The sequence below is a fragment of the Octodon degus genome, unplaced genomic scaffold (assembly GCF_000260255.1).
Source record: "Octodon degus isolate 3935 unplaced genomic scaffold, OctDeg1.0 scaffold00041, whole genome shotgun sequence".
Classification (NCBI taxonomy): domain Eukaryota; kingdom Metazoa; phylum Chordata; class Mammalia; order Rodentia; family Octodontidae; genus Octodon; species Octodon degus.
In genome coordinates, this window is record NW_004524617.1 from 12,750,347 (window position 1) to 12,765,454 (window position 15,108).

The 15,108-nt window shown below is 40.1% G+C and overlaps 1 protein-coding gene across 2 annotated transcripts in view; it reads right to left on the reverse strand.

Annotated features, from left to right (window-relative positions):
- Pola1 (DNA polymerase alpha 1, catalytic subunit) overlaps positions 1-14,224 on the reverse strand; it is a 345,612-nt gene extending 331,388 nt beyond the window's left edge. The window contains exons 1-4 of one of the 2 annotated variants that reach the window (XM_023715420.1): positions 14,103-14,224; positions 8,795-8,919; positions 5,955-6,051; positions 4,857-4,937 (exon numbers count right to left, since the gene is read on the reverse strand). In XM_023715420.1, the coding sequence (XP_023571188.1) occupies positions 4,857-4,937; positions 5,955-6,051; positions 8,795-8,919; positions 14,103-14,145 (346 nt within the window). In that variant the 5' untranslated portion in view covers positions 14,146-14,224. The remainder of the gene's footprint in view (positions 1-4,856; positions 4,938-5,954; positions 6,052-8,794; positions 8,920-14,102) is intronic. The other variant, XM_023715421.1, reaches the window with a different exon arrangement.
- Positions 14,225-15,108: the final 884 nt, after the last annotated feature.

Here is a 15,108-nt window from a genome sequence, read left to right on the forward strand (position 1 = left end):
TGTGTGTGGCCAGCTCAGCCCACCAGGGGGCGGGGCTGGCTGGCATGTGGTGCTGGGGGATTGAACCGTGGTCCTTGTACTCTGCCAAGCTTGTTCCAAGTAGGTGCTTTAGACCACTGAGCCATCTCGCCAGCCCCTCCAACAAAATCTTGAGCACAAATATTCATAGCATCACTATGTAAAATTACCCAAAGATAGAAATAACCCAAATGATCATCAACTAATGAATGAATAAGCAAAATGTAGTATATATACATCCACATAATGGAATTATTCAGGCAGAAAGGGAGTACTAAGCACACTATAATGTGAATGAAATTTGAGAACACTATGCTAAGTGAAAGAAATCAGACATGAAAGGTCACATACTGTATGATTCTATTTACACGATGAATCCAGAATAGGCAAATCCAGAAACAAAAAGTAGATTAATGGCTGCCAAATGTTGAAAGAAGGAAGACTGGGAAGTGACTGCTTAATGAGTATGGGGTTTTTCCATTTGCTCTGAAGAAAATGTTCTGAAACTGGATAATGGTGATGGTTGCAAACACTGCCAATGTACTAAATGTCACTAGTGATAAATTTCAGGTTACATGTATTTTACTATAATTAAAAAGCTTATTTTTCATATGCCTAAGATTGTTAGAATGTTTGTAGGACATTTGTGAAAAAGTGTAAGAAAAGAGAATTGCATGGAGAAACTTACATTATAACTGAGGTCATTTGGAGCAGTCTGAAAACAATGTCATTAATGGTCAAAATATTTAGTATACAAAACTCAGACTGAGTATGAAAAGAGGAGGAATGAAGAGCCAGGAAGGCCTCATGAGGAGGCTGTAATCTACCATTACATATTAGCAGGATTTAGATAGAGGAACAAAATGATAAACGATATACATTAAACATATGAGATAGAATTCTTCCACAACTGTGTCTGCTTTATTGTGTTCTAGGGGTTTTTTGTTGTGGTGTTTAGTACGAGGTCTACAGGGTTTCACTACGTAGATCAGACGCACTCGTAGTGATCCTCCTGGTTTCAACCAAGTGCTAGGATTACAGGCGGGCAAGACCACGCCCAGTCTCAATCACCATCTCAGCGCACCCGGGGGCGGGGCTGACAAAGCACGCAGGGGATCAAACCCTGGCCTGCCTAAGCAGGCGCTTTTACCCGCTGAACTATCTGGCTGGCCCTTGTTTTATTGTGTTTGGCCACTGATTTTTCCTCATTGGGCTCTGACTTACATTTTACTGTTTCTCTCTCTAAAAGAAAACAGCATGCCAAAGACTGGCCCCAAACTATAAAGAGTTGACCTTCTACTTCTAGACAAAATTACAGTATATTTTAAGTTTTTAAACTTTTAAGTTCCTAGGGCCAGCCTGACAGTTCAGCGGACTAAAGCATCTGCTCAGGTAGAGCACAGCAGCCGTGGTTTGATCCCAGCTTGCCATGCTAGCCCCACTCCCCAGGATGCACTGAGGGATTAAGACTGGGCGTGGTGGTGCGTGCCTGTAATCCCCGCGCTTGACAGGCTGAATACAGGAGAATCACTATGAGTGTGATCTACATAAGGAGACCCTGCAGACCCTGTACTAAATACATAAAAACATAAGTAAAATAAACTTATAAGCTCCTAGTGAGGAATACTGTAACAGTGAGGATATAAAAGTGATGGTAGTAAGTATGAAATAAAAATTTCTACAACTAGTTGTCCTCCAGAATGTCAAATCACTCTCTTCACTAATGCAATACCAGGAAAAGAAAACAACTACAGAAACACAGCTATGGCCCAGCAAAGGATGCATGCTTCCTTTGTATTTGCTACTACGATCAGCACTGCAGGGATTGTGACAGGGGCCTCTGCTTTGAGAAGCTCCCTGTCTGGTCCCACTTCTTAATTTATAACCGACAAACTGAAATCTAGGAAGGTGATAGAACTAGTCCAGGATGATACAATTAGCAACAGAACCATAACTCTAATGCAGGCTTTCTCAATTCAGCAAGATGAAAGCAGGACATGGACCCAGCCTTTTCTCCATGAACTCATACAAACTAGGAGCACACAGCTAGCTATCCTGCTACCAAAGGCTACCCATGTACTAAGTTTCTCCAATAAACAGGTTGGCAGAAATTGGGAAGATGGTCCATATACTCCAACTGATGAGAGAACAAGTAACATCTCATGAGAAAAAAAATACAAACTTTTCTGTAAATGCAAACATAGAAAGAAAAAAACAGAAACTAAGAAAAATAGTTGTCTATAGAGAGGCAGAAACACAGTAGAAGGCAGGGATGAGGGCAAAATCTTTCTGAGTGGATCCCTTGATAAAATTTTGATTTTTGTTTTATTTTGGTTTGGTTTGGATTGGGTTTGCTGTTTTGTTTTGTTTTGTTTTGCTTTTGGGGGGTCTTTTTGAGACAGTCTCACTATATAGATCAAGCTGGCCCTGAACTCACTATGTAGCCCAGGCTGGCCTTGAACTTACTGCAAACTTCCTGCCTAATCCTCCCAAGTACTGGGATTACAGGCACGTGCCACCACGCCCAGTGGATTTTTAAATCATGTAAAAATTTTACAATATTCAAAAACTAAAATTAAAACCAAGAGACTTAAAATTTGAATAAAAGCACATGAGCCTGTATAATAAACAACTTCTAAAACATAATATTCTAATGATAGATCCTTTAAAAAATTATAAACTTTACTTAGAAAGGGTGGTATAGGTATTTAACTCTAAAATAGTTGTGTATTTCTTAGAAGACAGATTTTGCTCAGAGCAGACAGATAACGTCTTCTGCTGTAATTAATGATGAATCCATGAATTACAAAGGGGAACAGGCAGCTTTACAACAAATGTGACATAGCATTTTACCCAAGAGTTCAAATTCATTATCAAAATAATGGAATGATGGCATTATGTTCCCCTTAGGAGATCAACAGGAAGGACACAACTTCATCTACACTGTAGATGTTCTGGCAATATTTATTTAAGGATAAACATTTAGCCAGGGCTGGTTGTGCACACTTATAATCCCAGCAATTTGGAAGGCTGAGGAAGGATTACAAATTCACAAGCAGGAACACAGCCTGGGTAATTGAGCAAGACTGCCTTAAAATTTTATAAAATAATAAAAAAGGGCTGGGGATGTAGCTCAGAGTAAAGGCCCTGGCTTTGATCCTCAATAATGAGAGAGAATTTATCGGACATTCAACAAAACAACATCATGGTCCCTTCAAAGATTTCAATGTCATTAAAGACAAAAAGCTCTGGGGAAGAAAGGGTTACTATCGTACACTAAATAAGACTAGCCAGCCATGGTGGTGCATGCCTGTCATCCCAGCACTTGGGAGGCTGAGGTAGGATTGCCATGAGTTCGAGGCCAGCCTAGGCTACGTAGCAAGACCCTATCTTAAAAAATAAAGACTAAAAATGTGTTTCACAGTTTAAAAAATTCCTATAAAAGACTTTATAGGACCAACTGGAGAAATTTCACTGTAGATAATATACAATATATTAAATAATATAGTAATGATATTCAGATTAAACAGATGAGTGTCCTTATTCTTAGGAAGTCACTTCTTTTTTTATTTTTTTAAATTTTATTTATGTGTGTGTGTGTGTGTGTGTGTGTGTGTGGCCAGCTCAGCCCACCAGGGGACGGGGCTGGCTGGCATGTGGCGCTGGGGGATTGAACCGCGATCCCTGTGCTTTGCTAAGCTTGTTCTAAGTAGGTGCTTTAGACCACTGAGTCATCTCACCAACCCCAGGAAGTCACTTCTGACATTCAAATTCACCAAAAGAAATTTTCTGTGCATGTTTTAGAAAGATACAAATGTTGCAAACATTAATCTGCAAGAGCAAGGCAGCACAAACCTATGCTTTGTGGCCAAATACAGTTCTCCTGCTCTTTTTTTTTTCTGTACCTGGAATTGAACTCCAGACCTCACGCTTGTCAGGCAGGCACTATGCTGCTGAAGCACACTGTCGGCCCAGTTTCCTTACTCTTATCCTATCCCATAGTCATTGTCACATTTTTCCTCCTTAAAAAGCACCCTTAAGGAATATAAAAACCTTTCTGACTCAAGGACTTTACAAAAACAGGTATGATTTTCTTCAGGAGTAACAAGAATGTTTTATAATTAATTCAGGTGATAGCTACATAATTCTGTAACTATACTAAAAGGAAGTTAATTTAAAATATACTTCAAATGGATGAGTTGTATGGCATGTGAATTATATCTTAATAAAGCAGTATTTTCAAAAAACCAGCAGTGAGTGGGCCATAGTTTACTGACTTCTGATCTACCACTTAGTGGGAAAAGGCTAATTAAGAAGCTAAGCCAAAAAAACAAATACCAAAAAGAATTTCCTATTCTTCACTTTACAAGAACTAAATCAGACTGTTTACTTGGGGAAGAATTGCCAATGATTGTAGCTAAGAAATTCTGATATAATCATTCATATCATTTCAAATTTCAATTAAACAAAGCAAGTTGATTACAGTAGTTCTGAACCTTGTTATTGTACTGTACAATTATCAAAGAGCTAAAATGCTAAGTACTTCAGCAGGCATTAAAAGACATCACTTATCGCTGCAATCCTTTAGAACTGAGTATTTGAAACTGAGTTAAAAAATCTAAACTTTTGGATAATGGAGACATGAAACTGTTTCCTAGTGGTGTTTTGTTTGTTACATGTAATTTTGTTTACAACTCTGCTTCTCTATTAGAAGATATTCTGTCAAAAAGCTGTGGTAAGTCCTTCTTCCTCCCAGGAAGATAACAGGAATAGCAAGTCATTTTGAATTTTGGAAAATGCTTTGAATGACGACCAATATGCCTGAAAAGAAAAGATACCTTTCTCACTGGTGTCAAGAGCATCATCATCAAGGTCATCATCAAAAATCTCTCGGCCATCTTCCACATAGCCAGTTCCATCTGCAGGAAATTAATATTGGAATCAAATATCTAACGGTAACCAATAATACTTTAGCGAAGACCAAAAACCACTTTTTTATACCCACTCAGATATTCTGTTGGCCTACTCCATTTTTAAGGGTAGCAGAATCCTGCTCAAATGGCATCCATCAAGGCACAGCACACACACAGATGTCGAGACAAAAACAAAGGACATCCAGTATGCTCTATCTGGGGAAATGATTTGGCCCATGATATCAAAACCCTTGCCACAGAAAGTTTCACTGCAGTTTTTCTCTACCACAGGAATAAAAAATAAGACTCAAGAATATCACAAGCCCAGAAAACCATCCTAGTCTAGGGAGAGAAGCTGGCAATAAAACTGAATGCAGTTACAGAAGTAGAAACATAGTCACAGGCACAGTCTGTATCTTCTTCCTGGGGTCAGTACTATCATGCCCCAAAAGCAGAAGCTCCAACCAGGAAACAGTGGGCTTTTCAGAAGGGGCAGAACAGTAGAGCCAGCTTTTAATCGTACTCTAGCCTTGTTCAAGTTGCCTCTCACACCTACCACCTGTGTACTCCTCATAGCAACACTGCCAAAGAGTTTTCTGGCCTCTACATTACATAGGAAAACCTTCTGGCTTATTGATATTAACTTGTCGAAGGCCACAGAATTGCAGAGTGACTTAAACCTGCATCTCTCAATTCCAGATGATATGTGCTGGCCCCACAGACATTGGCTATTCTCAACTCCTTCTGTTTTCCTTCTTAGTGTTGGGGGTTAAACCCAGGGTCTTGAACAGCCTCTCAATTTCTACACAGCCACTTGCCAGTGGATTTATGCTATATCCTGAGGTATGTGCCTAGATTCTCAAAATGTCACCAAGCAATTTCCTATTGTTCTGCATCCTCATCCTCAAATAACTAAAGAAAATCCAAACCAACTAAGATCTTAGTAATGCTTTCCATGTGCTCAGGACAAGGCAGTGAGAAGCAACTCACATGGTACCTGGCAGGCAACTTCCTCCCACCTACCATCATCCACGATCCAGTCATCATCCTGGCGTGCCTGAACCAGCTTCGAATACTGTTCTTCATCAACTTCTTCATAAATACTTGTGAAGTCCTCAACCTGTCATTATATAAGTTTGATGCTTCAAATGGAGTGAAAGTGTTAAACAATTCTGATGAAAAAACTTGTCAAACTGAAACTGGAATGGCAGCCTGATAGAGTAGCTGCAACCAAATCATGAGTTCTGACATTCAACACCACTACAGGGTTTTCCTTAAATAGACATCAATTAACTTAGTATTCCTTTTAGGTGGGTGTTAACATAAGATATTAAATGACTCCATTAGCATAATACACTTGTCATACCATCAATTACTCATCTACTTCATAAAAAACAAACTGAATTATAGCCAATTCTTCATTAGCTGCTTTGGGGATTATTCACTTGTGATTTCTAGACTGGTTTCTCCTATACTTAGCAAACCTGTATGGCACACCACCCTCCTCCACTACCTAAAGTACACTTTATGAAAAAACAGTAATTTCTAATAAGTGTTCAACCAACCAAATGAAATTGAAAAGGTTAATCTTTATCCAACCCCTCCAGAATTAGCAAGCATACTGTATATTCTACAGGCAAACAAGGAGTCATTTTTGAGAAATCTGTTCACCTAATCACGAATCTCTCATCATTCTCAGCACTTATAGCTGCATATGGAGTTAAACCTTGAGCTCTGTGAAAGGTTAAGTCCAGAGAGAGCGGCAAGTCCACCAATCCTACTGGCTGCCTTCCTGCCAGAGGATCCAAGCCCTGTGAACTACTGATATTAAGAAAACGGACCACCACTGCAGTCTGAATAACAAATAAAAGAGATGCATACCCTGCTGCAACTGCTATGCAAGTCACTAACTTCCCAGATGACCAGTTAGCAAGATATCATCAATACCTTGTTTTAAATTTCCCCCTTCTCTCAAGATTTCTGCTTTTACGGTTTATTTTCCTTTGCGGTACTAAGACACACAACCACTAGACTACATTCCAACTCCCTCTCCTGTTTTTGAGAAAGGGTTTCCTTAAGTTGCCCAGGATGGTTCTGAACTTGTAATCCTGCATCAGGCTCCTCAAAAACTGCCTACTGAAACATGTGCCACCACAGCCAGCTTTCTGCATTTTTCAAGCAGGGTACAAGGGAAAACAACTACCTCCACCATAAAAGCTAAGGCCCTAGGAAAAAACTTGGACACAGAGCTCTGAAAGCATGATGGCCAGGGCTGAGTGGATTTCTGCCCCAGCTACAAAGTAGGTAATAATTACAGGATCAGGCTTCACTTCCATGTCTTTATCTACTCGACAGGGATCACTAGAGAATACTGATTTGGCCTTTCACCATTTGGTAACAGAAACTACTCACGCTACCAAATTAAGTTTTTAACAACGCAAGCACAAACTAATCCAATTAATGTTATTAGACTGACCAATTTTATTTGGGGGAGGCTAGCACAATTATTTTTGTTGGTTAAAGACATATTTTACTTATTTAAGTAATTTATTTATATCCAATCAAAACACCAGAACAATATTTTAAAACCTCATTTTATTGTATCTTAAATTCTGCCTAATAAATCCCTTTAAGCATCTTTTAAAAATCAAATCAAAACTACTTTAAGTAAAAAGTCATTTTGATTCTACTCGCAGTGCTGGGCACAGAAACCAGGCCTTCATGTATGGTAGGCAAACACTCCACCAGAGTGACGTCCTCAGCCCAGCAGACACTTTAAAAACACCACCACTACTGTTCAGCATGAACTCTCACAGCCATGCAATTAATATCACAGTCTTTAAAGGGAAGTCATCCACATTGTGCCAACATCTAAAATGCCCCACAGGACTCCTTTATGGAAGTACCTATGCCAAAAATGCTCCACTCTTACTCCTTTTAGCAACCCTTTATGATCTGATTGCCTCACTTAACTTGAACAAATGATGCCAAATGGCAAAAGTCCTCTTCCATTTGCTAAACTGCCCAATACAGTACAAGCTATGGTTAAACATGTATATTCCAAAGCCAGATTGCCTGACTTGTAATAAAGAATCTGTCACTGTGACCTCACTAAATTTCCTATGCCTCAGACAACTTGTCCACAAAAGGTTGTTGTGGGCAACAAAAGGTTGCCCACAGTATCTAATTCCACATGGCTACTGGAAGGATTAAATGAATAAACATATTAGTAAAAGCACCTAGAACAGTGTCTTAGCTCAGAAAGTATATTAGTACTTATTTTCTAGTATTGACAGTTAAAGATACTGACAGGGCGCTGAAGGTAAAGCTATACATTTTGATGCACAAAGTAGCCACTTTTTTACTCGGTAGGCCATAAACAGGTAGAATAGGCAAAAGAGCATCACGTTCAACCTTACCAGCAGGACATGATAGAAAGAAGGTCCTAGTCTCCACTGGCCCACACAGTGCAAATGAGATTAGGAAAAACAATTCTGTTTACAGAAAAGGTGCACCTACTGCTCAGTGCCTTAAGGGTAAAAGCACCTCCAAGTTGCCCTAGTTAGGTCACAGAACTTAGCACAGATGCAGTGCGCCAAATAAGGAAAAAAATATAGTACAGATATGTTCCTTTTTGAATTTTAAGGTCTTCTGTAAAGTGCCTTACAGAAACTTTTAAGACTCAAGCACTCTCCATAATCTATAAATCTACCTCACGCCCATACTTGTCCAATGCTAAGGGACTATGTTAGCTTGAAATATGCATTTCTAACTGGTGACAAAGATGACATAAGACTACCTGCAGGCTATGAATTAGATGAAGCACATAAGGAAAAATAATGAAGTCAGAAAAAGTGACTTACTTCATATTTATACTTCTCACCAGCTTTAGCCTTTTTCAGTCTTTCTAGAGCTTCCTGGCGTCCTTTCTTTGATTTTTTTTCTCGCCGAGCTCGAGAAGCTACAAAACTCCCTGAATCTGAAACAGCTGAAAAAAAGCCAATTTACATGAGATGTTATAAAACTGTCAGCCATCTTCCCTCAAAACAAACAAACATGTTTTATCCCATAGTGATAATAATAATATATACTTAATATGATACAAATGAATCCTTTTTATAATATAAAATAATTCACAAAGCTCATGGTCAAATATACAGATCCTGTGGACTTTCCAAAAGCCTCCCTAAGATCCAGTTACAACTAAAGCCAGTGTTGTCCTTTTTCCCTAAAAAGAGAAAAATGTCAAATTCAACTGATACCCTGCAGAGACTTTAGAGAAAGGAGATCAGGTATTAGCCCCATTGCCTTCCCATTAGAAATGACAGGCTGCAAATAAGCGAGTGGGTCATAAAAGGACTATTCATTTTGTACTTTATTAATCAACACTCAGAAGGATTTAAGAATTATCTGCTCTTTGCAAAGTACTAGGTGCTCTAAGGGACACAAAAACAAAAATGGCATGGTTCCTGCACTCACAGAACTTAACATTAATATGGAATATACGTAGCAACTGGCTCTAAAACAATATTTACAAGTAATATATATCCTTACAGGTTTAGTTAAAAATATCTAGAATTTAAAAGTAGAAACAGAATGAAAGCTGAAAACATTTAACAAAGGTAGCTCTGAGTACTGATTCTATCACTGATTGCAAGGCCTTTGTTGGTTATATCATTGTAGGATGACAGCAAAAGGTTAAAATGTGTTTTGTCAAAAATTACTGAAATACCAAGAGGGCCTCTGTTTATTCATTCAACTTTCAAAGTATTCATGCTTTTGGTTATTACAAACTAAACACATCGCATGCATACTGAAAAGAATCCTTTTACAGAATAAGACTTTCATACATCAGCTGATGAATAACCAAGTCAAGACAACAATGTTGCCTGCAAGACATGGTTTTAGGCACAGCACGACTGCCACCTATGTCTGGCAAGTTGAGTATTTTATTGTATTTGGTGCTAATTAATTTATTAAAAGAAACAAATGAAGAAAAAACAGGATAAAATGGAAACAAAGCTTTGTAAATAAAGAGGGGAAGAGGGGTTAAGAGGGATGAGAACAAGAAAAACGAGGAATCAAGATCTATCATGCACAGGTACAAATTCCCTATGATGAATGGATCATTAAGTATATCTAAACTTTATCAAAAACTAATAATAAAAAAATTTTTAAAGGAGTAGAGGAAAGGAGACATATTGATAAGAGGCACCCTAGAAGCTCTAACCCCACTGGAATAGTCACATTAAGGTGTTTAACCAAGCATTTAGCTGAAATAAAAGATACAAGTGAAAGAACATACACCAAATGCAAGCAATAAACTGTTGAAAACTGAATCTTAAAGGTGAAGTGTAATTAGACACCTACTTTTCCCCAGCTTTCTGGAAATGGACTCTCAATCCATTGTCTGATTTCAAATTCATTTTTAGAAAGGTATTAAGTGGGGCCAGGGAGATGGCTCAGTGGAATAAGTGCCTCCCTGGCAAGCACAAGGGCCTGAGTTCAATCCCTGGTCCCGTAAAAAAAAGAAAGAAAGAAAGGTATTAAGTAAAAATTAAAGAATCCAGGTACTTCATGATGGCAGTCACAAAATCTTGGGTGTGACTCAAATGATTTCAAAATTTTGAGTAGGCCTACCATAATCTGAGAAAGTTTCAGATTAAACATGAATAAGAGTGAAAATCAAGCCTCACTTTGTTCCCTTAAGGAGTCCCTTGACGCCTCATGAAATCTACAGGTCTCAAAATGGGCTTAACCCACAGACAGCACTGTTCCATGACACAGGGTTTGAGTAAGACAGAATGGCCTGTCCTCAAGGGGCTCACAGTCAAGTAAAGCAAAAGGATCTAAGACCACTATCATAACATAAACACAGTACCACTGAAGAGGTAAGAACACAATACAAGCAAAGGAGAGAGCCATTAATTTTGCCTGGGAAATCAGGAAGGGTTTCAAAGGGAAAGTCTCCAATATGGGCCTAGAAAGAGGAGTAAAATTACTACATTGTCAGAAAACAGGGTTATAAAGGGGCATAATCAGAAAAAGAAGCATGAGCCAAATTACAAAGGGATGAAAATTCAAGGTGTATTGAGAAACCGAAAGGAAGTCAGTGCACAAGGTAATGTGACAGAGGTAGTACAAGCCTGTAATCCTAGCACTCAGGAGGCTGAGGCAAGACTGCCACAAATTCAAGGTCACAGAGCTTGCTCAAAAATCAGAAAACAAAGAAGGTAATGTGACATGAGAGTGTAGACTGAATAGGAGAACCACGAGATTGCGAAGTAGCATGTCCCAGTTCTGCCATTTAGTGGGTGACTTGAGATCTTTGGTTGACCAGTTAAGCAGTGGATAGCTGTATTGTTTTAACTTGCCTAGCATCAAAACTATTGTGAAAGGTTTTGACATTTCACAACGTCTGACGAGTCATAGCCTATGAGCCACTACAGAAGCTAAATAAAGGCAGGTGGTCCTTCCCAGACACCCTTGCAGCTAGGGCACAGGCCACTTAGGGCAAACCTTTTATTTATTTATTTATTTTTAATTTACTTTTTTATTTTGCAGAACCAGGGATTGAACTCAGGCCCTTACACTTGCCACGGAAGCACTTATTCCACTGAGCCATCTCCCTGGCCCCTGGGCAAACCTTTTAGAGTTTCCAATGATAACAGCTGGCTGTGGCACACATGTGCCACAGCACTACCACCAAGGGCATATGCATATAAAATAGGCTCTGCTGATTACAAACACCTACTCAGACTTTAAATCAGAGGCTAATGACCCAAGGAGGATATGGGCTTAAAAGAAGGTTCTACTCCTACTAACCTGTTTTGAAACTGTCTCATTACTACTTCTTTCTCAATAAAATTAATATTTTTAAAAAAGGTTCTAGAAGCAGCAACAGACTGAGAATCTGGGGCAATAGTGTCAAGCAATATTCCACTGCACAAGCTATAACATCAAGTACTTGGTCATGGCTGACAATGACCTTCTCACTGGCCCAATTCTTTTTTTTTTTTTTTTTTTTTGGCAGAACCAGGGATTGAACTCAGGCCCTTGCACTTGCCAGGCAAGCACTTATTCTACTGAGCCATCTCCCTGGCCCCTCTCTGGCCCAATTCTGTGCACAATTTTAATCATTGTTTCTCATGAAGCAGCCCCCAGGTTGACATTCCAGTTCTCCTGGATTTCTGCAAACAACACAGTATTCAAATGAATTCCTTTCCTGTCGAAATCAGTTAAGAGTTGGTTACTGCAGCTTACAACAGAGACTCTGACTAATACAGAGCCTCAGGGTTCTCATCCATGAAATGAGGTCACTGTGCCTGTTTCATAAAGTTTTAAGGATTAAAAAGGGGCGGCTACCTTACTTTGCACTTAGAAATATAGAAGGCAATAATGTTTGCTTGTGTATAGATACAGAGTAGTCAAACATACATACTTCACAAACACACCTAGCTGATTTACAGTGTAGCCTCAGCAAAACTAAAGCAAAGCCGTGTCCTCAAGGAAGACACAATGTAGCACTGCATATAACTCAACTCCATGAAGATAGAAACCATGTCTAGTCTACCCATCCTCGTAATGCCAAAGCTTAGCAGAATGCTTATGCCTAGCAGGCACATAATAAATGTCTGCTGAGTGAACCACTGTACCCATTTTGTGATCATTAAAGGCTCCCATCTCTTTTCATACACAATAACAGCTATGTATAGACCTTTCAACTTTTCACAGCCATTGTCCTGATCTTCTACCTTTTAACACTTAATAATACAAAACCTAGATTTTCTTTTTTGGAATAAGTCTCTAGTGCTTCATGTGAGACAGCGCAAAAAAAAAGGCACAAAAAATTCAGTTACAAAAGTTAAATATTTGGTTCAAAATTACCATCTAGAGTACCTCCACCCTCCCCCAAAGCAGACAGAGACACTAGCCTGCAGCAGTCTTTCAAGTAACAATCATTCAGTCTGCTCTAAAGGAAAAATTCCAGTCACAAGTCCCCAGCGACTACTTAATCAACACCATGACTTAAGAGGGGTCTCAAGATTGCTCAGTATCCTCCAGAGAGTGATTTCTTGATGTTCACAGACGGTGTATAGTTTTAGGATGAGGAAAGGGCTTAGTGGCAAATCACTGATGGAGGGCTGCAGAGACTGTTCAGGTACTCACATCCTACATTCCATTTGTAATCCAGGCTAGTCGACCCTCCAAAATAAATTGTCTTTAAAAACGAAAGGCTAAAGAACAAATTGAAATCTGTGATTTACAACTAGTTGAATGCAAAGGAAGCTGATTAGGAAGCATGCTCTCATTAATGGTGATGTATTTGAGTGACAGGAGGTTATGAAGCTTAGGCCAAGAAAGTGAAGCATCTGATTTTAAGTTAGAAGTTCACTGAAGTTAAGTCACACTTTAGCTGAACGCTGTTCAAAAATCAGAAATCAGACAAACTCATTTGCATTCTTGTGTTCTATTTTTGGAAATAAAAGATTTCCCATTGCCAACCGAGTGATATACAGGGCATCTGAAATACTGAACTGATGCATTTTTTTCTAGAAACTTCACCAAAATTGACTAGATTTGAACTATATCTATGGACCACTTAAGAACTTTCCATAAAAGTATTTGAAAAGAAAAACTGCTAATGCATAAAATAGAAACCCATTTGTGACAACACTTAGAGCGTGCTGTCCTGCTCAATTACAACACACAGCGATTTTCCTGGGACTTCCTAGAAAGGGAGACGCTATTATGGTCTGTCCTTGCACTCAAGCCGACAGTGGGGGTGGGAGTAGTGCAAATCTTCCGGTCAAGACAGTGCTCCACTGGGACCAGTCTGGATGAAGTTGTGCCCAGCACGTGTTTAAAACTCACCAAAGGAAATAAAACCGGACAATGAGACTCTGAGGCAGAGATGAAGGAGGCTCTTGAAACCTTGCAATGCAGTTTGTCAACAGTGAATTGCCCTTTCTGGAAGTCCCTTCCAAACCCCGCTGGGTCCCCGCCCAGAAATTACCCAAATCTGCACCCAGACCGACCAGCGGAGCGAGCCACACATGCGCCTCCCTCTGAAGAAATAAAGAAGAGACACCCTCCCCCCAACACCTGCAATCATGCCGCAGTTCCCCCACACCACCAAACCGGCGCCCTAAGCGCGATGCACTCCCTCACCACTCCCCCTCAGCTCACTGTCGTCGCCGTGCACGGGCGCCATGGTCTCAGTCTCCCGATTCCGCGCCAAGAAGCCCGAAACTGGCGCGGGGACCGAGATAGGCGCCAGCCGGAAAGCCAATCAGCGGCTTGGGAGGCTGTGGACTTCCGCCCGGAAGGCCACTGACGTGCCGCGCGCTCTGTGCCCCGCCCCCAGCCTTCCCGCGGGCGCGCATTTCGCGCCCGGTGATGACCCCGTAGGGGAAAAACGGGATCTGGAGAACCCCGAGGAGAGCGGAAGGAAGAGGCGGTCGGGCGCTGAAAGGGAGCTTCCCCGAGACTCTGCGCAGGCGCACGCACGCCTTTGGGAAAAGAGTTGGACGCGTGAATAGGGGCTCTCTGGTTCCGAGAGCTGATTTTCCCGGAAAAGAGACGCGGGCGGGCAGCCAGTGGGCAAGGTTGGACCGGTTTCGTCTCAGCCTGGGAAAGCAACTGCCTCCTGGTGCGCATGGGGACTTTTGCCAAATACTCTCCCTCTCAGAGAAGAGTGTGAACACAGTCGCTGTGTGAATAAATACATATGTGTGTATATAATATATGTACTTAAAGATATATGCACTATTTTAACCAAATGATTATAAGTAGCCTCACCAATATGCAGCAATCTGATGTGTATCCTGATAGCTGCACTTGAGAAAGAAACATCACCTGTGTGGTTGCAAAAATACTCTAATCTGAATCTAACCATAAAGAAACAATGAGACGTGTTCAAAAAGTATACAACAACTTACAGATGTATTCAAAGTTCAGAATGACCTACAAAGTATCTAGCCTGAACTCCTCCCAAAGGTTAATGTTATGAAAAGCAAAAAGGGAATTAGATTCTCATACAGTACATGCAATATATATACTTTACCTTTTTCAAATTAGATGTAACATTTCTGATTGCTTGGAAATTTGTTCGCTTTATAATTCATTTAATATGATAGGATATGACTGATATATAGTGATACATAACACATTGTAA